General features: G+C 53.1%; 8 protein-coding genes across 8 annotated transcripts; 3 read left to right on the top strand and 5 right to left on the bottom strand.

The window, feature by feature from the left end:
- Window positions 1–93: 93 nt before the first annotated feature.
- Window positions 94–813, top strand: BABINDRAFT_163509 (uncharacterized protein). Its single transcript, XM_019129952.1, has one exon. It carries the CDS (start codon window positions 155–157, stop codon window positions 386–388), a length of 234 nt encoding a protein of 77 aa, XP_018982828.1. The 5' UTR covers window positions 94–154; the 3' UTR covers window positions 389–813.
- A 300-nt stretch (window positions 814–1,113) lies between these two features.
- On the bottom strand, window positions 1,114–3,385 carry BABINDRAFT_163508 (uncharacterized protein). The gene has a single exon (XM_019129951.1). The coding sequence runs from the start codon at window positions 3,283–3,285 to the stop codon at window positions 1,246–1,248; it is 2,040 nt and encodes a 679-aa protein (XP_018982827.1). The 5' UTR covers window positions 3,286–3,385; the 3' UTR covers window positions 1,114–1,245.
- A 225-nt stretch (window positions 3,386–3,610) lies between these two features.
- On the bottom strand, window positions 3,611–4,031 carry BABINDRAFT_163507 (uncharacterized protein). The gene has a single exon (XM_019129950.1). It carries the CDS (start codon window positions 3,818–3,820, stop codon window positions 3,635–3,637), a length of 186 nt encoding a protein of 61 aa, XP_018982826.1. The 5' UTR covers window positions 3,821–4,031; the 3' UTR covers window positions 3,611–3,634.
- Window positions 4,032–4,849: 818 nt separating this feature from the next.
- BABINDRAFT_18614 (DNA-3-methyladenine glycosylase II) lies at window positions 4,850–5,695 on the top strand (the record flags this gene model as incomplete). Its single annotated transcript, XM_019131202.1, has 1 exon — window positions 4,850–5,695. A coding segment is annotated over one exon (846 nt), but the record flags the coding sequence as incomplete, so codon positions are not given.
- Window positions 5,696–5,973: 278 nt separating this feature from the next.
- APN2 (DNA-(apurinic or apyrimidinic site) lyase) lies at window positions 5,974–7,722 on the bottom strand (the record flags this gene model as incomplete). The annotated part of the gene is made up of 2 exons (XM_019130917.1): window positions 5,974–6,813; window positions 6,868–7,722. 2 exons carry the CDS (start codon window positions 7,720–7,722, stop codon window positions 5,974–5,976), a joined length of 1,695 nt encoding a protein of 564 aa, XP_018982824.1.
- A 643-nt stretch (window positions 7,723–8,365) lies between these two features.
- On the bottom strand, window positions 8,366–9,055 carry CTA6 (Cta6p; the record flags this gene model as incomplete). The annotated part of the gene is made up of 1 exon (XM_019130630.1): window positions 8,366–9,055. The coding sequence occupies one exon, from the start codon at window positions 9,053–9,055 to the stop codon at window positions 8,366–8,368; it is 690 nt and encodes a 229-aa protein (XP_018982823.1).
- A 112-nt stretch (window positions 9,056–9,167) lies between these two features.
- Window positions 9,168–19,274, top strand: TOM1 (E3 ubiquitin-protein ligase). Its single transcript, XM_019129949.1, has one exon. It carries the CDS (start codon window positions 9,417–9,419, stop codon window positions 19,083–19,085), a length of 9,669 nt encoding a protein of 3,222 aa, XP_018982822.1. The 5' UTR covers window positions 9,168–9,416; the 3' UTR covers window positions 19,086–19,274.
- An 80-nt stretch (window positions 19,275–19,354) lies between these two features.
- On the bottom strand, window positions 19,355–20,794 carry BABINDRAFT_163504 (uncharacterized protein). Its single transcript, XM_019129948.1, has one exon. It carries the CDS (start codon window positions 20,754–20,756, stop codon window positions 19,647–19,649), a length of 1,110 nt encoding a protein of 369 aa, XP_018982821.1. The 5' UTR covers window positions 20,757–20,794; the 3' UTR covers window positions 19,355–19,646.
- Window positions 20,795–21,126: the final 332 nt, after the last annotated feature.

Here is a 21,126-nt window from a genome sequence, read left to right as displayed (position 1 = left end):
CTGCCCATATGGCGGGCGTATGCGACATAAGATATACGATATTGCTTATGTCAGCACCTCCACCGGTCCTGCACTTGGGTGTCGCACGTTCCAATTTAAAGTAAACAATCCATTTGATGTACCCCATGATAACGGTTTCAGTAGAATCACAACGATGGCACCGTCTATACCCAAATCCAAGTTGAACCGCGTCATTAAGTCTAAGACGTCATTTTCCATCACTAACGCTGATTCCACCACCACGCTTGTGTACTTGAATTACCTCACGTATATGAAGGAGTTGTTACGGGAAGCATCGGCGCAGGCAGCGGACGACGGCGCTAGCGAGGTGATGCCGATCCACTTGAAGAAAGCCAACTTGACCGTGTCAAAGAGGTTTCAGGGATGAATTTGTATGACTGGAATTTATTGCACTATCGAAGGCTTCGGGGTTCTACAATTTTCCGCGAAATACACACACCATGGAGCTTCGGAGGGCGGCCATCCAACACACTGTTTCAACCCCCGGCACTCGTCTTTTCTAGTTGATCTGTCACTAAATAATGGCATACTGTCTGATGGGACAGTTTGATATTCCAGTTAAAGCCACAACATCTAATGGCTCATGGAGAAAGTTCGATTCCTCTTACAAAGGAAAAGAATATTACCTGCCAAATTAGCATTTGTTTTATTAGTATTTGTTTTGATTCAAGCTTGTGCATATATAGCTTGCGTTTGTGCCCATAGAGAAGCTGTCGGCCTTTAATCGTATAGCGACTTTCCTCTTTGCGCTCTCAGTCTCACCGCCGAGACCTAAAGCAACTGGATGCTGGGGTTGGTTAAAGAACAGACGATTTTGAAGTCATACAAAGATCAGAGGTCGATAACTAGCTCTTTTTTTTTCTTTCTCTAGTATACACACCTACCCATGAATGGATATTGATCTCAGACCTACACCACATGGCAATTTTATGCTCAGGAAAATTCTATTGTTTTTGGACAGTGAAGTCCCATGGCGACGACTTCGGATTACACTTTGGGCCAAAGCTGCCCTCTGAGCGTACTAATATAAAGCAATAAAACGAGCCCCATGCGTCAACAGATGTATGTCTCTATGAGTACGGTATGCCCTGAAACGTGCTGAATTGCCCTATTGCGGACATAACCTTAAGATTCCAGGCTCTCCTCACCTACACGCAAGCAACAGTACGGGTTAAAATTACAAAAACAACCCATGGAGCGACAGAATTAGAAACAAAATTGGATTTACAACTTGGACCCTGTAGATCTCCTTCCTTTAACGGCCTTAATAATCCCCTTGACCGAATTTTCGTTCGCCAAGGTGGAGATATCGCCCAACTGATCCTCCTCGCCCACCAAGACCTTTCTCAAAATACGTCTCATCAACTTCCCAGAACGTGTCTTTGGCAATTCCTCGACGAACAAAAACAACTTTGGCGCGGCAAACGGTCCAATCTCCTTTCTGATGGCCTGCACCAATTCACTCTTCACGGCGTTCTCGTTCAGGAGGCGTTCTACGTCTCTCAACACTACGTAAGCAGCTACGGCCTGGCCTGTGAGCTCGTCGGGAAACCCAACAACAGCGGTATCGGCAACCAAATCCTGCTGGATCAAGACGGATTCAATCTCAGCGGTGGATAGCCTGTGACCCGAAACATTAACCACGTCGTCAGTACGCCCCAAGACCCAGTAGTAGCCATCAACGTCGCGGTAAACACCGTCACCCGTGACATAAAACCCTGGGTAGTCTTCCAAATACGTCTTCTTGAATCTCGCATAGTCCTGGTAAATCCCCGTGGTCATCAGGGGCCAGGCAGAACGAATACAAAGCGCCCCGCGGGCTGGCAGCTCGGTGATTTCCTTGCCCGTGCGAGGGTCCAACACCGCCAAATCAATGCCGAAAAAGCCCTTGCCAGCAGAACCGGCCTTGGTTGGGGTGACCCCTGCAAACGGCACCACTAAGTGCGAGCCGGCCTCAGTCGCCCAGTAGGTATCTAGCAAGTGGCATTTACCTCTCCCCACCGTGTCGTTGAACCAGTGCCAGATCTCTGGAGCGATAGGCTCGCCCGCACAGCTCAAAATACGAAGAGAGGAGAGCTTGTAGCCGTCAATGAACGACGGTCCAGCCAGCTTGAGGAGCCTCAACGCGGTAGGAGCGGTGCTGAAGTGTGTAACCTGGTGTCTGTCGATGATGTCCCAGTATCTGCTGCAGTCCGGGTAGTTTGGCGTGCCCTCGTACACCACGGTGGTGCCCCCCAAGACCAATGGAGCATACATCACAAACGTGTGCCCCATGACCCAGCCAATGTCGGCCGCGCAGAACATGACATCGGTCTTTGGCTGGAAGTCAAAGGTGCAGGTGAGGGCGAGTGCCACACCAAGTAAATACCCTGCAGTCAGATGTTGGATCCCCTTTGGCTTGCCGGTGGAGCCAGACGTGTACAACAAGAAAAGAGGGTCGGAGGCGTTCATGGACGTTATTGGGTAGTAGGGGTTGTATTTGGCGGTTTCCTCGTGCCAGTACAAGTCACGACCCGGAACCATGGTGATTGGAGAGTCCGTCTGGCCAATGCGCTCCACCACCACAACGTGCGCCACCTGTGGCGCTTGTTGCAAAGCCTCATCGACGATAGCCTTCGTATGCACGATTCGGCCTCCACGACTGAAGGCATCGGCGGTGATTACAAGCTTGGAGTTACTGTCGTTGATTCTTTCGCCGAGCGAGACGGAGGAAAAGCCGGCAAAAACCACAGAATGGACAGCGCCGATCCGCACAATGGCAAGAAGAGCCACCAACGCCTCGGGGATCATAGGAAGGTAGACGGCTACGGTGTCACCCCTTTTGACCCCACACTTGACGAGCACCTGCGAGAAGCGGCACACCTGTGCGAGCAACTCCCCGTATGTGATCTTCTTGCCCGCTTCATTCACGTTATCTGGCTCCCAGATGATGGCAACCTTGTCGGGGGTCTTCATTGCGTGCCTGTCGACGGCGTTGTAGCACGCGTTGAGCTTGCCGCCCACAAACCAGGACGGAATTTCACCGTTCTTGAAGTCGTTCACGGGCAGCTCTGGAAGGCGCGCACTGTCAAAGGGCACGTCCCATTGTAAAAGCTTGTTTGCCCAGTTGCCGAAAAACCTAGCCGGGTTTTCAATCGATTCTTTGTGCATGCGCTCGTACGCCTCAAGGGTAGGCACGTGGGGCTTTCCGGTGGGATGGCGTTCAAAATACCCGGCCGGAACTGGAAGCAGTTCCAGCGTATGGATAGAGGTGGAGTCTGGCATAGAGATGGAAATAGAGAGCAGGGATCCGAGATGGAAATAGAGAGCAGAGATCCGAGATGGATATAGAGCTAAAGAGAATACCTGTGTTGTAGTAGTTGCGAGACTGGGATATCCTTTCATGTTGCGGTTGCACGGGCTTTTATAAACTGTCACGCGGGGAAAACCTTACCCCAGATTCAGAGGACGGCTCAGTATGTGCACGATAATTTAGAGCTGCAGGAGGAATCTTACGTGCTCCCCTCATTTTTGCAGTTCGTGCGCGAGGGGCTAAAAAAGGGCAGAGACCGAATGAGTCGGACCCGACTACCGATTTACCTAATTTTTTTAAAGATAGCCGGGAGGAAATAGTCTAAATCGGTAACTGAGAATATACTTTCGGAGCAGAGGGTGATGCATAAGGAGCTAATCCTTGGGCCCTCAACAGTGGTGCCATGATCAAAATCATCCGTGCAGTGGTACCATGATCAAAATCATCCGTGCACTGGCAGGGGATAATGGTAAATAATCGTGCTACTCTGGTTTCTGGATAGCCCATTTTTGAGTATACTCGTGCGGAACAAGCCACTGGATCGTAGAGCAGGATTCATTGGTATTGTAGCGTGCCGGCCGGAGCAGCTGAGTTCACCAACACCCAGTTACTAAATTTTAGTTTTACCAACTCGGATGACTAAATATCAGTAGCTCGAATTATTTCCTTGGCTGAAACTCCACCCAATGGGCATATCCGGAGTGTTGCAATATAGTGAGGAGCAAGGTGGGGCACGTCAGGTGCCACAACCAGGGTGCAAACCCCGCACATATGCCCGCCACTCCAGCCGTTAAACCTCTTGTATATACTCACACTACACCGTAATGTTGATTTAGCTATAGATAGCTACGGGTAGAGCTAAGTTTTAATATTACAAAAGTTTATATATCTATGCTTGAGAATAAATTGTTTGCGTGTACATATTTTCATATATATGCAGATATATATTCTCATCTTATTTAAATTTACACTACGCTAGAATATAAATTTGTCAACCTGTCTCGTCTTTCCTATACGCTTGTGGGATTTGATTTAGCAGTCACTTTCCACTCAAAACCTCTCCCATTTCTTTAGGTTAGGATTTCCTGGAATTAAAAATTCATCCAATGTGACTGGCCTAGCTACTTGACCGCTGCGGGATCAATTCCCAGCTCATGCCGCCTGCGCCGTTCTGTCCCAATGCAGACACATGCATGTGGGTATCTAAAAACCCATCTCCCTGGTTGGTACGCGTTGCCACCCAAGCAATCACTGTCAACCTAGCTGGATTATCCCGGCCATCCATACAAAAGTCCACCATTTATGCTCCGTAGACGGTGCTCCAATTATTTTCTCAAGTCCTTACGTATCTCACACAACATGGTCTCCGTAACCCGCTCCAAAAGAGTTATCTCCAACGACGTCCCCGCAGTCAAGAAAGAGACCGCCGAAACCAAACCAGCGGCCACGAGGGCCAGAAAGGCCACTACTGTCAAGGCGTCTCCAGCTACTCCACGGGTGCTACCACCCCTCAAGATCCCCCGTCTTCCCACTACCCCTGAAACGCTTCCGGCGTTGCCACAAGAGTATGTCGACCAGCACACGCCTGAGTTCATTAAGGGCGTAGAATATGTCCTTTCCAAGGATCCAAATTTGTATGCCACTGTGGTTCTGAAACCCTTTGACGCATACTTGAAGACAGTTAGCCACCAGTTCGATGACGCAGACCAACAGTTGCAGTTCTGGTTTGAAAGCTTGTGCTCGGGCATCATTTCCCAACAGGTTAGCGGTGCCGCAGCCAAGTCCATCAAGCGCAAGTTCCTGTTGTATTTCTTAAACGGCAAAACGCATCTTCCGTTGGAAGAGCTGGCGGAGAAGTGGCAGAAAGCGGATAAGTTACCCTTCCCAGGGCCCCAGGACATCATCGACTGTTCGGACGAGGAATTGAGAACCTGTGGTTTGAGCGGTCAAAAGGTGAAGTACGTCAATTCGGTGGCTGAGAATTTCCAAAACAAAGAATTGAACGCCAAGGTCTTCCAAAGCGATGATATTCCGATGATTGTAGATAAGTTGGTGGCTATCAAGGGCATCGGCGTGTGGTCTGCCAAGATGTTTCTCCTCTTTGCGTTGAAAAAGATGAACGTGTACACGATGGAGGACTTGGGGATTGCAAGAGGTGTCTCTATCTATTTCTCGAATATCCACCCGGAGTTGCACGAGACGATCAAGGGAATTGTCACGTTCGACGGAACAAAGAAGAAAAAGTCCAAGATTGCTGTGGCCAAGAATAGAAACTGGCTGGTGATACAGGAAGAGTACGGTGATTACTTCTTTGACCAGTTTGAGCCGTACCAGTCGGTTATAATGGTCATCATGTGGCGCTTAAGTGACACCATGATTGATGCCCAAAAGTAGAATCCGCTAGAGTTTATAGTCCAATTTGTGAAGGCGTCGCAAAAAGGAAGCACTAAATTGATGTTGGAAGCTTTGGCATAGCCCTTCTCATAGAGTAAGAGTCGAGAAAATAGCTATCGATTACAAGGCCTGGAAGGTAATCGGAAGATCACAATTAACTCAGGCTACAAGGGGCTATTCATACTCAGTAGATCTAGATGTAGGCTGTAATGACACTCAAATCGTCCGTAAGGGACCATATACACAGTCCCGTGAGCTTGTCGTATTCACTGGTTGGCATTCGCCCACTCGAAAAAATTGCACGACCGTTCACGACAGGACCAGAACTTTTTTCCGCGATTGGCACTCTTAGAATTGGTGCATGTTTTCAACACGGCGGCCTCGTTGTGCTTGCACCGTGGCGGTTTCCCCAAGACAGCCATGAAACTACCAATTGAGCCAACAGACGACGCTGAGGGCTTAGTAATAGCAGCCTCTGTCACAGCCTCATACAACTCGTCGTCCGATTCTTCAACAAACAAGGATTCTTTGGCTGCAGGTTTGGCAGGGGTGAAGAAGCTGGCAATCAGCTTTTGGTTCTTAGGTACTACCACCGCCTTCCGGCTAACATAAGCAAGTTTTAGCCTCTTTGCTGGTGGGCCTAATGGCTTTGTGGTGTCGCATTCTGGCGAAGCAAATGGTGCTTCCTCTTTCATTATTGGAAGTATACCCTCCACCTCTGTTGAGGTATCCACCGTTTCTGCATTGCACTTGCCAAACATGGCATCGATACCGTTGTATTGTAACTTGTAGAAAGCCTTTGCTTCGAACTTTAACGATGTCAGATTATGCGTCATTATGAGAGTGTCAGGGCTGAAATCAGCAAATAACGGACAATGATCGGAGCCATGGAGCATAGGCAAGATATCTGCCTGCACTGCTCGACGCTTTAACTGCTCAGTAGTCAAGATCAAATCAATCCGTGAGCCATAATTCGACGGCCTTGCGTTTTTAAGTGTATTCCAGCATGTAAACATCTTGAGTCGCCGCCCGTGGAGTTCTCTTGCGATGTCATACAAGACCTTTCCAGGTACAATGTCATCAACTGCAATATCAACTGCAGTTGTCTCTTCCATAGTGGTAGTCTCATATTGTGCACCATCCTTTGATTTGGAATTTGCCACGATCCCGTTGAGCAACGCTTTGGGAAGGGTTGAAGATCGGAACCGCTCTACTTCATCCGCATTTAACCGTTCAAACGCCGCCCCCTCGTGGCAGGGAGACTCGTAGACACCCTCCGGAAGCTTCTTCACGGCCCCGGTCTTTGCAAGCTCAAAACAGGCGTCGGCACTGTCGATCAAGTCTCTAGACACATTAATATCCCCCATTACCAAAACCTGTTTGCCTAGCTTTTCAAGGTTTCTCACACGTTCAAATACACATTCAAGGAAAGCCACTCTGAAGGCTCCCCCCTCCGTTGTGCCCATCGAGTTTGCGGGGCAGTAGAGCGAGATTACAACCACGTTGCATGCCAACTCCACTACTACACACCGTCCTTCGCTGTCTATTCGCGGATACCATGCCTGGTTGCTTGTGGGATACCCCCCAATGCCCTTCTCTGGGGGCAATTCGCGATACTCCAGGGGTTTGTAATCTGGCGACTGGAGAATACCAGTGATTCCCTCTTCGGCCTTAATCACCACCAAAGATCTCCTCACGGCTTCCGGCTCGTGGGCCGCAGGGATGCGCACGTAGACGCCGACGCCGCTGTAGCCACGTTTTGCGTGCGGCACTGTGAGAAAACAGCGGTAGCCCGCCAAGGAGCCCAACCCCTTCTGGTGGTTGATGTCCGAGCGCTGGATTTTGAGTTCCTGGAGGGTAATCACGTCCGCCTGAAGGCTCGAAAACATATAGTCGAAGGATTTGGACCGGTTCCAGGGGTGGTAGTTGAGCACCGAGCGGCACCCGTTGATGTTGAACGTGACAAAGCGAAGATTGTGTGGGGATTTTACGGGAATTTGTGAAATAGGATCCATGGAGGGCACCGTTAAGGGTGAGTTGATGTCTGAGGCCATCACAGAGGGCGTTAACGACTGGTGGCGTCCTTTGTTTACTGTTGAAAGGTTTATGCACCTGAAAAACACGCGGGGAAGGAAGATCGATTTTCCTGCGTTTAGAGACCTGGCTAACATATAATGGCCAGGCATGACAGTCAGTAATAGGGGTCAAAAAGGTGATATAATCCGGTGCTTAAGTCGTAATCGGCCAAGGGATTAAACTCGCACATTGACCAAATCACGGCAGAGACATGTGCCGATGCGTCCACCCCGGATGTATTGATTAAAATATATACATAGGTAAAGTCTGTTTAAATCTCATGCTATTGACCCGGGATAGCTCTATCGGGTGTGACTTGTAGCTATATTCTCGAGTAAACCTATCGAATAGGAGCTTCAAGAAATCCCGTCAGGCAGGAGCTTCAAGAAATCTTAGTCACATGGACAAGATTGAAACTCTACTGTGGCCCTCCCCCAGGGTATAGTTCGACTCATATTTAACTAGCGGTGAATCTGGTTGGGTACCTGACGGTTGCATTAAAAAATGTACCGGCCTGTTGGAAACCCACCAGTGAACTCTCAAGAGGGATTGATCCTACGTGGGGCTTCCCATACCTTGGATCTATCTCATGATTCGCGCCACAGGAGTTTCATAGCTCCTCCTCACACGATTCATCTCTGGTGTATTCATAGTCCCAGCCGGACTCACAGAGCTACGGGCATGTGGCCGTAAATTCGGCGAGTTGTCTAGTCCGTCCAGGTTCTGGCTCAAGCCCTCACTTGTGAATGCATCCAACACGTTCTGACCTAGCGACGACGTCGAGATGGCAGAGATATCATGTTCATCCATCGTTTTATCTTCTCTCGCCTCCAGAAAATCCTCGCGGTTGATCCGCTTGAGAATAGTCCCGTCGCGTGGAAAGTTCTCGTGGTCGGCTAAAAACTCGCTGAGCGAAAGGTCCTTCCATGCGGGCGGGACAGGCCTTGCGTACGTCCGGGAGGCACCAAACGTACCATTGGAAGGGTGTTGCGGCTGACTGTGTCCGAAATTTCCCGTCAAATACTCTTCATCGTCCGAGTCTTGGTTCAGGTTTACATCAATATCGTCAAAGGGAAGTTTCTCGTGCACCCATTCCTCGAGATAAAGGACGTGGTGGGAGGCCGTAAGGTGGATGTATGACCTTGAAGAATCGCGGTTGGACATGATTGGTGAAATGTCCAGGAGGTAAGGGGAAAAACAAAAGATAAAAGGGAAATATCCTGGAGGATAGTGTAAGGGATGGGAAGCAGACTTTGTGTCAATTTTGATCATGTTGTGATGTCCTGCACCCTTAAAACTCCTCTGCTAATCAAGACCGCTCGCTGGCCCATTTTTGCAATAACCTATTTCTGGCTTTCCGCCCTTACCTCCCAGCTTAATTACCACAAAAGTACCCCACACCGCTTTTCACTCCATCCTTTATTAAGGCCTTCCGAAGAGGCCGTAATGCTTTACTCTAACATGCAAACGCCTTGGGTAGCTCAACTTGGACCCCTCCCCCCTCCAGATACGGTCGTGCCCCACCCTCCTGCACGATATTTTTTTCTACCAAAGGGTATCCCACCCGGCGGTTATTTCTGGAACGTTTTGCTAACGCCACTGAAACATCTCTAACCTTCCCACACCAGCTCTCATGATCATCACAAAAAGAGACCATGCAAAACTCTTGGAACGGGCGCTGCCGATCAAGGGTCTCATTGAGGACCTCGTATCGTGCGACCTCGCCCTCTTACCCTCGAAACTCAACGCGCTCACCGCCTGGGAAAAGCCCAAGGGTGACTTGTGCCATTGGATCCCGCTCCTTAACCGCTTTGACTCTATCCTCGAGGACCTTGTCAAGAAATATGCCCTCGACGCCGAGCATGTGCCGCTCCGTGAGCTCGATCGCACGGATCAGACGCTTTCCACCGCCTGTTTGGCCTACACCGCGTTGCTCTTGCGCCACTGTTCGAACAAACACATCTACGCATCCACCCACCATCTCTACAACTTGGTTGGGTCGTGCTCTGTGCCCCTTAGACTCGCTACTTTGCACGTGTTGGTGCTTGTGGCCGAAAGTGCGTGCGTGACCCATTCTTCGAAGAACGCCGCGTCGGCGGAGGTGAAGGCGCGCATCCTAGCACTCGCGCGCTTCTTTCCCCCAGCGACCCACAATCACTCTGGCGACGACCACATCGGGTTGTACGACTGCATTAGCAATAAGAAGAAGATTCCGTCAAAGTGGCGCGCGTTGGACTTTGAGTACTTCAAGACGACCGCCAAGACCGTTCCCCTTTTTCCGAAGGACCAGCCGCTGAAACATGACGTCAAGTCCAAAAAGGACGCACCGAAAGATGCCAAGGAGGATATAGCCGGGAAGCACGGAAATTCCCTGTCCGACAAGACCGGAGATACCCCTGCCGGTGTGGAGGTCTCCAGGAAGGCATCCAAGAAGAAGAAAAAGACCCAAACCCACACCATCTACACGGAAGGCCTCGCGCACTTCACCCTCCCCCAGGACGAGGTTCGTAAGCTCTCGCTTGCGCAGATCTATGACCGAGCGGTGAGTGTCCCGCCCGCGGCATGGTTTCAGCTCGGGCTCAAGGCTCCGGTCGCAAAGGCCTTCAACAACCAGTCGTTCGAAGCGCTCCAGCTCCGCGAAAACCTCGTTCAGATCCGGTGCCTTGCTATCGCGTACATCGTGTGCGTCAACGATACGTCTCTGGTGACGTCGCAGTTGTTTGAATTCGACCCTTACATCTTCAGCTACCTCGTGGACCTTGTCTCACCCGCCAACAGCGTCAGCCCACCGGTATATGCGGCCGCCGTTAAGGCGCTCTCCTGCATTGCGTTCCGCCGCACCTGGAGCAGCGACATCGTGCGCGCCTTGTCCGCAAACGTGTCGCATGGCGTGCTCTTCCAGATGCTCCGCGTGATCTACAAGGCTGCAAAGGACGAGGACCCTGCGCTTGACGATGCGGCCAGCGCCGAGCTCCTCGTGGAGATGCTCGGGCGCATCCTCGAAACCAAATCCCTTGCGGTTTCGCTCACCTCTGCCGGCCTTATGACCCATTTGCTCGACTTTCTCGCGTTGCGCACCACCAAGCGACGCATTTCCAACGCATCACTTCACCTCCTCGACGCCCTCATTCTTTCATACCCCGAGATGCTTGACACGTTCATCGATAACGAGGGCTTCTCCAGGCTTGTGGACGCCATTGTCTACGAGGTCAACTTTGCGGTGGCAAACCCCGAGTTCGCGGGCGGAAAACCCCAGGGCTGTATTGTCCACTACGAAGTCTCCTTCCGACAGGCGCAGTATTTCAAAACCCTTCTCAAGTTTGTGTTACACCTCCTCCAGACTGATACCAGCGACCGCATGCGTAACTTGTTTGATTCCGCGCTCCTCGTAGCGCTCAACGAGATTGTCTTGCGCCCGCAGATGTTTGGCCCGACAATCATCACCGGCACGTTGAACATCCTTGCGACAATTATCCACAACGAGCCATCATCGTACGCTATCCTCCAGGAGGCCGGCTGCCTTGACAGGGTGTTGGCAAACTACGCAACACTCTTCGGGCCATCGTCTGGCTTGTTCACGGCCATGGTCGAGATCGTTGAGGCCATCTGCCTCAACACTGTGGGATTGAAGAAGGTCATCGACATGGGGATCCTCCCAACCTTCTTCCAGAGCTTTCTCGTGTCAGACTACTCCAAGGACCACGTGCGGGCCATAGACACCAGCAACACGGAGCAGCTTGGGTCGTTGATTGAGGAGCTCGGCCGCCACTACCCGGAGCTCCGCCCGATCATCGTGCAGGAGGTGATCAAGCTCGCGGCCGCCGTTCCCCGTGCTGCCTCAGGGTTGTTGCCAGGAACGGAGTTGTACACTTCGCCCCAGGGTGCGTTCTACCACTCTATTTCCGAGGATGTTCTCAACCTCGAGAAAGGGGCTGAGGATCTCAAGGAGTGGGAAATCACTGAAGGCTCGTTCATGGTTGACCGCGCGACTTTGTTCCTCTCGTCGTTGGTCCAGGAGAGCGGCATGGCGCGTGCGCTCATGGAAAAGATGCCGTTTGCCCGCTGGTTGGACTTTCTCGCGGTGGCAAACGCGCCATATGACTTTGTCTTCTCGGACTCCATTCTCTCCATCACGGGGGTGCTTAAGTTTCTTGACGAGGAAGACCGAAAGTATGGGCTTGGGGATGGGTCGATAATTGATGCGTTGCTCGCGTGGTTGGAGAGCGTGGATGCGTTTTTGCAGTTTGACCATGCCGCGCGCGGCACCTCGGCGTTTCTGGCGATGGCCCGTGACGGCCAAATTTCCGCCGCCAGCAGCTTACTCCAGAATTTGGCGCACCTCTCAGCCCTCCTTGTCGTTTTTATGGACATCTATTGCAACCCGTACAACCTTTTCCCGGTCCGGATCACGCAGCTCTCGCAGATTTTTGCCGGAGCCAAAGGCCAGCGACTCATGGAGCTCCTTGGGTGCCTTTTCCAGAGCTGTGCGCTCGAGGAGGCGTTCCTCCGCTGCTCCATGCCCGACGAGGCCACCACACTCACGTCTCCGCCGAAGAACCCCGACGTGCCGCCGCTCCAGTTTAGTCACGGTGAGCTTTCTCTGACTCCGGTGAAGAACGACAAGAATAGCGCCAAGTACAAAAACTCGGTACAGATCCGGTTCCTTACCAACCGCATCCAGGTGGCTGTCGCGGCCTGTTTCTCCGCCATGGCAAACCTCCCGATGGCCAAGAAGCAGGAAGCACAAGTGCTGAAGGCAAGTCTTGTCGCCACGTCGAACCATCTCGCAACCACCCTTATCCGTTTGATGGATGTCACGGTTGACGATCCCGCCGCCCAGGGCTCCTACGTTGCAGTTGTGGTCAATCTTCTCTGCTTTGTGTTGACAGGTAAGTCGCGCACCGGGCAGGAGCATCTCCAGACGGTGCTTGCGATCTGCTTCATGCAGCAAGGCGGGTTTATGCGCTCGCGAGCGGTCTTAGTGCACCACTGGCAGCTCCTCTACACGCTCGACACGGAGAGGCTCCGCGCCGCGCAGAACTTGAAGTACCTCCCGAACACGGTGGAGTGCGCGACGCTCGTAATCATCTCGCAATTGTTGAACTTGTTCACCAAGGTACTGAACGGCGACCAAATTGAAAAGATCCCTGCCGTCAACCATCTCTACAACAACGGCATTATCAACGCGCAGGAGGTTAGCGCGAACTTTGTTGTCCAGGCAAAGCTCCTCTTGATGGGCTTCTTGGACACGGTCATGGACGGCAAGTATCCCTTTGACGAGGACATCATCACGCGCCTCACGCCGTTGGCGATCCACCGCTTTCTCGAGATCAATCGCTTTGTGTTCACCAACAACGGTGAGCTCCACGTGAGCCACGCCGGAGCGCTTGCACAGTTGGACTCCGCCCGGAGTTCCTCCAAGGTGGCGTATCTCCGGTCGCTCGGGATGCCAGAGGCCGTTGCGGTCGACTTTGTCAAGGAGCACGACGTGTACGACGTTCCAGCACACCAACCAGACGACATTGACGACGATGAATGGGACGGAATCGTGGAAAAGTGTCTCCAGAAGGGCTATGTCAAGCCGGAGGCGCACCTTGTCAGTCCCCAGTACCGGGAGTACCGCTTCCTCAACGAGTTAGACGACTTGCGAGCGAAGAACCGCGGGCGTTTCTTGGAAAGGTGGTTGCTCATTCCCCAGTTCTCGCCAAAGTCGGTCTTCAAGGTACACGAGGTGGTGGACGGGGCGTTTGAGAAGGATCCTGAGGACATTCCACACGTGGTGCTCGAGTACTTGTACTCGTTCGACATGGCCGATGTGGGAAACAAAGAAAAGCTTGCGAGCATGCTCACGCTTTTGTCATTGTTTATGAGCGACAGCAAGGTGTTCTACCGCGAGTCCACGCTCGAGCTCGTGGACGAGTTTATGGGGTTTTTCGAAGATGTGCTCCAGCCGGAGCATCTCAACCAGCCGTGGTTCTCCAAGGCGCTCTTGGTGTTTGAGAGGATTCTCTCGTATTCCGATATTCCCGTGGCTGAGGAATTGGCCATCGAGGGCAAGTTACGCTTCCCCGTGGTGCCGGGCCATCCGTCGATTAGCCGGGAAACGTACGAAGGGACATTTATGCGCGTTTTGGCACTCGACGTGGAGATATCCGACATTGATACCGCCATTTCGCTCACGCGGATCCTCATTCTTTTTGGAAGAAGGACCGAAAACACTAGTAAGATGATCGAGGCGGGGGTGGTCAAGCGCATAGTGACGTCGGTAGCGGTGTTCAATGCCTCTGATAAGTTCTTCATCCTCCAGGAGTCGCTCATTGCGTTGTTCCGCCGGTGTTTTGAGTCGCCGGAGGTGATTCGGCGGACGATGGAGGCCGAGTTGCGCAGGGTTCTCGCGACGAAGGGGCGGTTCAGCCCGGGTACCCACAAGGATATCAACGTGGTGGTGAAGGAGACGTCTGCGATGGTGGTGCGGGCGCCGGAGGTGTACGTGGAGGTCGGGAGCAAGGAGATGCGGATTCATGACTGTACAAAGCCGTTGATGACGAGCTTAGTGGAGCTGGCAGTCCCGCCAATTCTGGAGGGTCCGTCGGCAAAGCCCTTGGACGACCCTACGGGCATCATGGACCTCCTCCTTTCGGAGCTCATGGCGGCCAAGAAACACAATTGGTTTGAGGACCCCGAGCCGAGCGAACCTTTCACCTCTGAGCAAGTGGCCGCCAAGGAGGCGGACCAGAAGGCGAAGGACGCGCTGAGCCAGTTCAAAGGTGGGATCACCAAGAACCCGCATTGTGCGTACGCATGTTTCCTTCTCCAGGCGATGGTGGAGCTTCTCGCGTCGTACAAACTCGCCAAGATCGAGTTTGTTTCGTACTCGAAGAAGCACAAGGCGTTTGGGGTGGCCAAGGCAAGCTCTACGTCGATGAACTTCCTTCTTCACCAGGTTCTTCCGACGCATTCGCTCGCGGACGGCAAGGCTGACGCAAGCGAGCGGCCAAAGATGGTGTCACGCTTGGCGAAGATGGCGATCGTGGCGTTTGTTTCCTCCCCGCTAGGCGAGGACGGTAAAAAGGAGGACCCCGACATGCAGTTGATCCGCAAGTACACGGTGGAGTCGATCGCGCGCGTGCTTCAGGAGGCGTTTGTGTCTTCGGACGTGGCCAAGAAGCGCTTTGGGATGATTGTTGACCTTGTGCGTCTCAGCGAGAGCTTGGTACTTAAGGAGTACCGCGAGTGTCTTGGGAAGGGACTCGACAAGGGCTCTACCGAGCTTGACTGCTACTACATCGGGCGCCTCATGCTCGAGAAAGCGCTCCCGGCGCAGTTTTCCGCCGTGATTTCCGACGTTGACTTCAACTTTCCGGGCGCCAAGGAGGTTATCAACGCGTGTATCGGGCCCCTTAGGACGCTTTGCAAGCTCAAGATTCAGTTCCAGGACCTCTTTCGCAGCGCCGGTGGTGAGGGTGAGGGCGAGGAGGAGGAGGCGTTGTCGGATGACGATAAGGAAGACACGCCAGACTTGTTCAAGAACTCGACGCTCGGGATGTACGACGTGGAGGACAGCGAGGAGGAGGAGGACTACGACGAGATGGACTACGACGAACGTGAACCATTGGAGGTGGTTTACTCCGAGGATGAAGTGACCGACGAGGAGTTGGAGGAGGATTCCGATGACGTCGACATGGAGGAACCAGAGGCGTGGTCAGGCGAGGATGTCTCGATGTCGGAGCCTGACGAGATCACCGAGCGCGGGTTTGTTGAAATTGAGACCGAAGACAGTTCCAGCGAGATGTCCGAGGAGAGTCTCCAGAGCGAGATCTCGTTTGACGATGACTTTGACGACGACGAGATATCTGTCGGGTCTGATGACGCGTTAGACGAATGGATGGATAACTACGCGTCTGACGGGGAGGAGACCGGTCCGACCGCGTTCCTGGAGGATGATGATGACGAGGAGGAGGACGAACTGGAGTCTGATATTGACTCTGCGGCCGGGGACTACGCGATCGTGGAATCCGGGATTGAGCACTTTGCGAACGGTGGTGTGGGGAACCGGCGTGGGTCGCGCAGCGGAATGATCGAGGACTTGATGAGCGCCTTTGGCGAGCTATCGCGTGCGAACGGTGGTAGCATCTTCCGTGAGGGTGGAGGTATCAACGTGCCCGGCAGCGACGCGATTAGCATTCTCGACCGGTTGTTCGACAAGAAGAAGAAGGACAAGCTCAGCTTGGCGCCCAACTTTGTGATCAAGTCGACGCTCGAGAGCTGGAAGTACGTGGCGGCGATGTTTTCGTTGTCGCACGAGTCGTACGCGGCCGCGCCGGCGATTCTCAACCGCATCTTTGATGTGTCGCTCGAGCTTTCGGTCGCGAAACGTGCAGCTGAGGAGCAGGCGCGCGCGGCACGTACGTCAAAGCTCCAGGTGAAGCGCGAGGAGCGCGAACGCCAGCGCCGTGAGAGCGAAACCGCGCGCCGCAACGCGCCGGTTGTTACCCCGGCGGTGGAGCCAATCCTCATGCTGATCGGGGGACGTGAGGTTGACATTAGCGGTACCGACATCGATCCAGATTTCTTCGAAGCGTTGCCCGAAGATATGCGCGAGGAGGTGTTCACGCAGCACATCCGCGAACGCCGGGCAGAGGCTACCGTCGCCGGCGGTGACACGCGCGAGATCGATCCCCAGTTTCTTGACGCGCTCCCGCCGCAGATCCGTGAGGAGATTCTCCAGCAGGAGGCCATGGCCAACCGGTTTGAGGAGACGGAAGAGCTGGACAATGACGAAGCAATCGAGGGTGAGGAGGAAGAGGAGGAAGAAACTGACGTGGTTGTGCCGAAGCTGAAGCAGCGGTTGTTTTTCACGCCATTGCTCGACCGTGCGGGCGTCGCGTCGCTCACCAAGTTGATGTTCCTTCCGCAAACGTTTAAGGAGCGCGGCGCGATGCACGCGTTGATGGAGTACTTGTGCTCTAGCAAGCAGACGCGTACAGAAATCTTGGGGCTTCTTCTCTCGGTGTTGGAGGGCACTGGCGGCCAGAAGTCGCTTGAGAAGTGCTACGCACAGTTGTGTAGCCGTGTGAAGAAGGGCCGAGAAGCGGGAGAGTTCCCTGTCGGTGCGACACCGCTTGTGGTGGCGACCCAGACGCTCGAGGCGCTTCAATATCTCTTGGAGGCGGATCCGCACACGCGGTTCTACTTCCTCGTGGAGCACGAGGCCGTGCGCAAGGGCAAGAAGAAGTTTAAAGATACGATTGATAAGGCAAAGAAGTATCCTGTCAACGCGTTGCTTGCGTTTGTGGAGAAAAAGTTGGTGCAGAACGAGCCGATCTTGATGGATCTTGTATCGCGGGTGGTTCAGGTGGCAACGAGGCCGTTGGCCCTCAAGGGGAAGACCGAGATGGATAAAAACAACGATGGTAATGCAACTCTCGGAAGTATGGCTGACCATGTGCCTGCTGCTCTGCACGCGCTTGCGCCGCTTCTCTCCGAGGCCTCGCTCACCCACCTTGTTTCTATCCTCATTGCCGACGAATGCTCCAGTCGTACCTTCCAGCAGGTGCTCGGCGCCATGCAGAACCTCTCGTTGGTCTCCAACGCACTGACAGTCTTTCCCCGCGAGCTCTCGCTCCAGGCGTCGCGCCTTGGGGGTCTTATCGTTGGTGACCTACGGGACTTGGCCACAGACATCACCTCCACGCCAGCCGCTGAGGAGCTTTGCGGAATAACGATCAACAAGTTCGTTCCGCCATCGTCCGACCAGGCCAAGCTCCTCCGCGTGCTCACCGCCTTGGACTATCTCTTTGGCGGGACGCAGACCGTCGAACAGCTCTCATTGTTGTACACCAAGATCGCCCTTGGGCCGCTCTGGGACGCGCTCTCCTCGTGTCTCCGCGTCTTGGAGGAGCGGGCGGCACTCACCAACGTCGCGACCGTACTCCTTCCGCTCATCGAGGCACTCATGGTGGTGTGCAAGCACTCCCGGGTTAAGGACCTCCAGACCAAGGATGTTTACACTGTGCGCAAGGACTTTTTGAAGGAGCCGATCGAGAGTCTCTTTTTCGCCTTCACCGACGAACACAAGAAGATCTTGAACCTGATGGTGCGGGTGAATCCGAAGCTCATGAGCGGGCCGTTCGCGATGTTGGTGAAGAACCCGCGGGTGCTCGAGTTTGACAACAAGCGTAACTACTTCGACCGCCAGTTGCACAAGGACGGCGAAAGACCGACGCTTAACGTGTCGGTGGGTCGTGATCTCGTCTTTTTGGACTCCTACCGCGCGTTGTTCTTCAAGTCCAAGGAGGAGATGAAGAACGCGAAGCTTGACATCAAGTTCAAGGGGGAGGATGGGGTGGATGCCGGTGGGGTGACTCGCGAGTGGTACCTGGTGTTGTCGCGCCAGATGTTCAACCCCGACTATGCGTTGTTCGCGCCGGTGGCGAGCGATAAGACAACGTTCCACCCGAACCGCACGTCGTGGGTCAACCCCGAGCACCTTTCGTTCTTCAAGTTCATCGGGCGGATCATCGGTAAGGCGATCTACGACGGCTTCTTCCTCGATTGCCACTTCTCGCGTGCAGTCTACAAGCAGATTCTCGGCTGTCCGCTGTCGCTCAAGGACATGGAGACGCTCGACCTCGAGTACTTCAAGTCGTTGATCTGGATGTTGGAGAACGACATCACTGACATTATCATCGAAGACTTTTCGGTGGAGACGGATGACTACGGTGAGCACAAGGTGATTGACTTGATTCCCGACGGGAGAAATGTGCCCGTGACCCAAGAAAACAAGCAGGACTACGTCCGGAGGGTTGTGGCGTACCGCTTGCAGACGAGCATCGCGGAACAGATGGATAACTTCCTCCAGGGCTTCCACGACATTATTCCGCGGGACTTGATCGCGATCTTTGACGAACAGGAGTTGGAGCTTTTGATTTCCGGGTTGCCGGATATCGATGTGGACGACTGGAAGAACAACTCGAATTACGTCAATTACTCTGGGTCGTCGCCGCAGATCCAGTGGTTCTGGCGCGCGGTACGCTCGTTTGACGTTGAGGAGCGCGCGAAGTTGTTACAGTTTGCGACGGGGACGAGTAAGGTGCCGCTAAACGGGTTTAAGGAGCTCAGTGGGGTGAACGGGATTGCCAAATTCTCCATTCACCGGGATTACGGCAAGACGGACCGTTTGCCGTCGTCACACACATGCTTTAACCAGATTGACTTGCCAGAGTATGACTCGTATGAGCAGTTGAGGGGTTCGCTTCTTTTGGCAACTACCGAGGGACACGAGGGGTTTGGCTTGGCGTAGTGCCAGAGCTAACCTTTTTTGTATTTTTATGCTTAAAAAGATTGTTATTTCGGAAGGAGTACGAAGAGATTTTGGTTGTACATTCACACCCCACGTCACGGTCTATATAAGAGGTGGAGGTTGCTGAGAACGAGATAAAGTGTATATGCGTTTGATAATTTATATGGTAAACAGTGAAGATTTAGAGTGAATATGTAGAGTGGGATATGGAACACGGGATTATAAGGTGTGCTTGCACATACCTATTGTATCTTCTACATATGTCCTGGGACTGAACTAAAAAAAAACATACCAAAGGGCCAAGGGATATTGAAGTGTGCCAACAGGCAATGGGGTATCGTCTCTTTATTCAAGTATAACGCTGGCTAGACCTTTGTTACCGAAGTACGGCCAAGTGATGCATATCAAAAGGCTTTTTCGCAGCATGAAACCCACACGCTCAGGAAAAGCACGAGGGTCAGTCCGGGAAAGTCGCAGAGCGGTATTTTACAATAAAATATCCATAGCTCCTCAACGTCGCAGCTCAGTGGACCCTGCTCTTGGTATCGCCATGAATCAACCTTATTTCTTGTCAATAACAAGCAATGCCCTCCGTTTCCACTTTCGCGTCCTGGTATACTTCAACAACCCGTCGTCCGGCGAGGCGTACTGCCAGTTGTTGTCGTAATAACACCATCCGTCCACGCCAACCTTCCCGTGATTAAAGCTCTCGTCTGTCTTCCACTGTTCGTCGGACCATTTCCATCGGTACTCGGTAGTGGATAAATCGAACGAGGGGAAGGCAAACTTTTCGGGCGAGCTCGTTTCCACCAACGTCTCCGTCGTGTGGGGACTGCGCTCGGACGGAAACAAGTAAGCACACCAGCCGAGACCCAACCAGCGGCGCTGGTGCTCCAAGATGGCAAACTCGATCAACTGGCCCTCCTGGGTGAAGGAGATGTTTGACTTATTTACAATTCTGAACGACTGTCCCGGCATAGTACCATGGCCCCTGCCCTGGGGATGGGCGGAGGAGGGCCGGGTAGAGTCATAGCCGGTGAGATAGAACACAGCCATGCGGATGTACATACTGCGCCAGAGGAGGCGCCGTGTCGCAACCGCCTGGCGCGAATGGTACGTCGCGCCGAAGAGCACGAGCGCAAGAAGAAAGTAGCGCGGCGGCACAAAGAATCGGAACGCCGCAACGTAGAGCGGCGAGAGCAGCACGAGCGCGCGCACGAGGCGGAAGAGGCCCTGTCTACCCGTGGCCACGTTTTTGAACGGCGCCACGCAGAAGTCTATCTGGGTCACCACGTTATTCAACACGTTCACAATCTCGTCTAGTGTCGGCTTTTCATTCGACTTGGAGTCGACGAGGATCGACTGGGTCAGCCAGACGACGATGGCAAACCAGAGCGAGAGAAAGAACGGGAAGAACCACTGTTTGATGGTGTCCCAGTACACAAAAAACGTCGTGACAATGACGAGAGAGATGAAGTTGGAGTACGGATCGGCCTGCTCAGACCATGTGAGCTTCTGCAACACGTGGTCTGCGAGACACAAGTAGGGAAACACGTTCAGGAGCGAGGATGTCACGTAGGGCGAGATTTGTGTGAGCGATTCCGGCAGAAAGTCGGCGCGGCGCTCCGGCTTGGGGCTGAAGGCCGCGTGGATCGCCAGCGGGGTGGACATAGCAAGGGTAGGGAGGAGCTTAATCGTGGGAGGTGGATATAAAGCGGTTTATAAGATGAATAGGGGTTATCTATATTGTGTGTGTGATATGGATTGCGGGGAGTAACGCCGGGCATCACATGCTTCAGGCGTGCAGAATCGTGCGGCGCACGAGTAACGTGAGCCGGAAAATGGGCGGAGTGGTATTTGGCAATCCATCTATGCAGGTGTAACATGCATACGAGTTGAATATGTTTATACAGATATCACAGTATAGATGGGCGCATAAATCCTTCATGAGACTGATACCATTTACGTGCTCGTATTGATACGTGTAGAATTCCAAGTATAAAACCTATGTGGGATCAAACCAGCACAGGGGCTATGAAAG

The sequence above is a fragment of the Babjeviella inositovora genome (assembly GCF_001661335.1).
Source record: "Babjeviella inositovora NRRL Y-12698 unplaced genomic scaffold BABINscaffold_15, whole genome shotgun sequence".
Taxonomy (NCBI): domain Eukaryota; kingdom Fungi; phylum Ascomycota; class Pichiomycetes; order Serinales; genus Babjeviella; species Babjeviella inositovora.
This window is presented reverse-complemented; position numbering and strand designations above follow the sequence as displayed.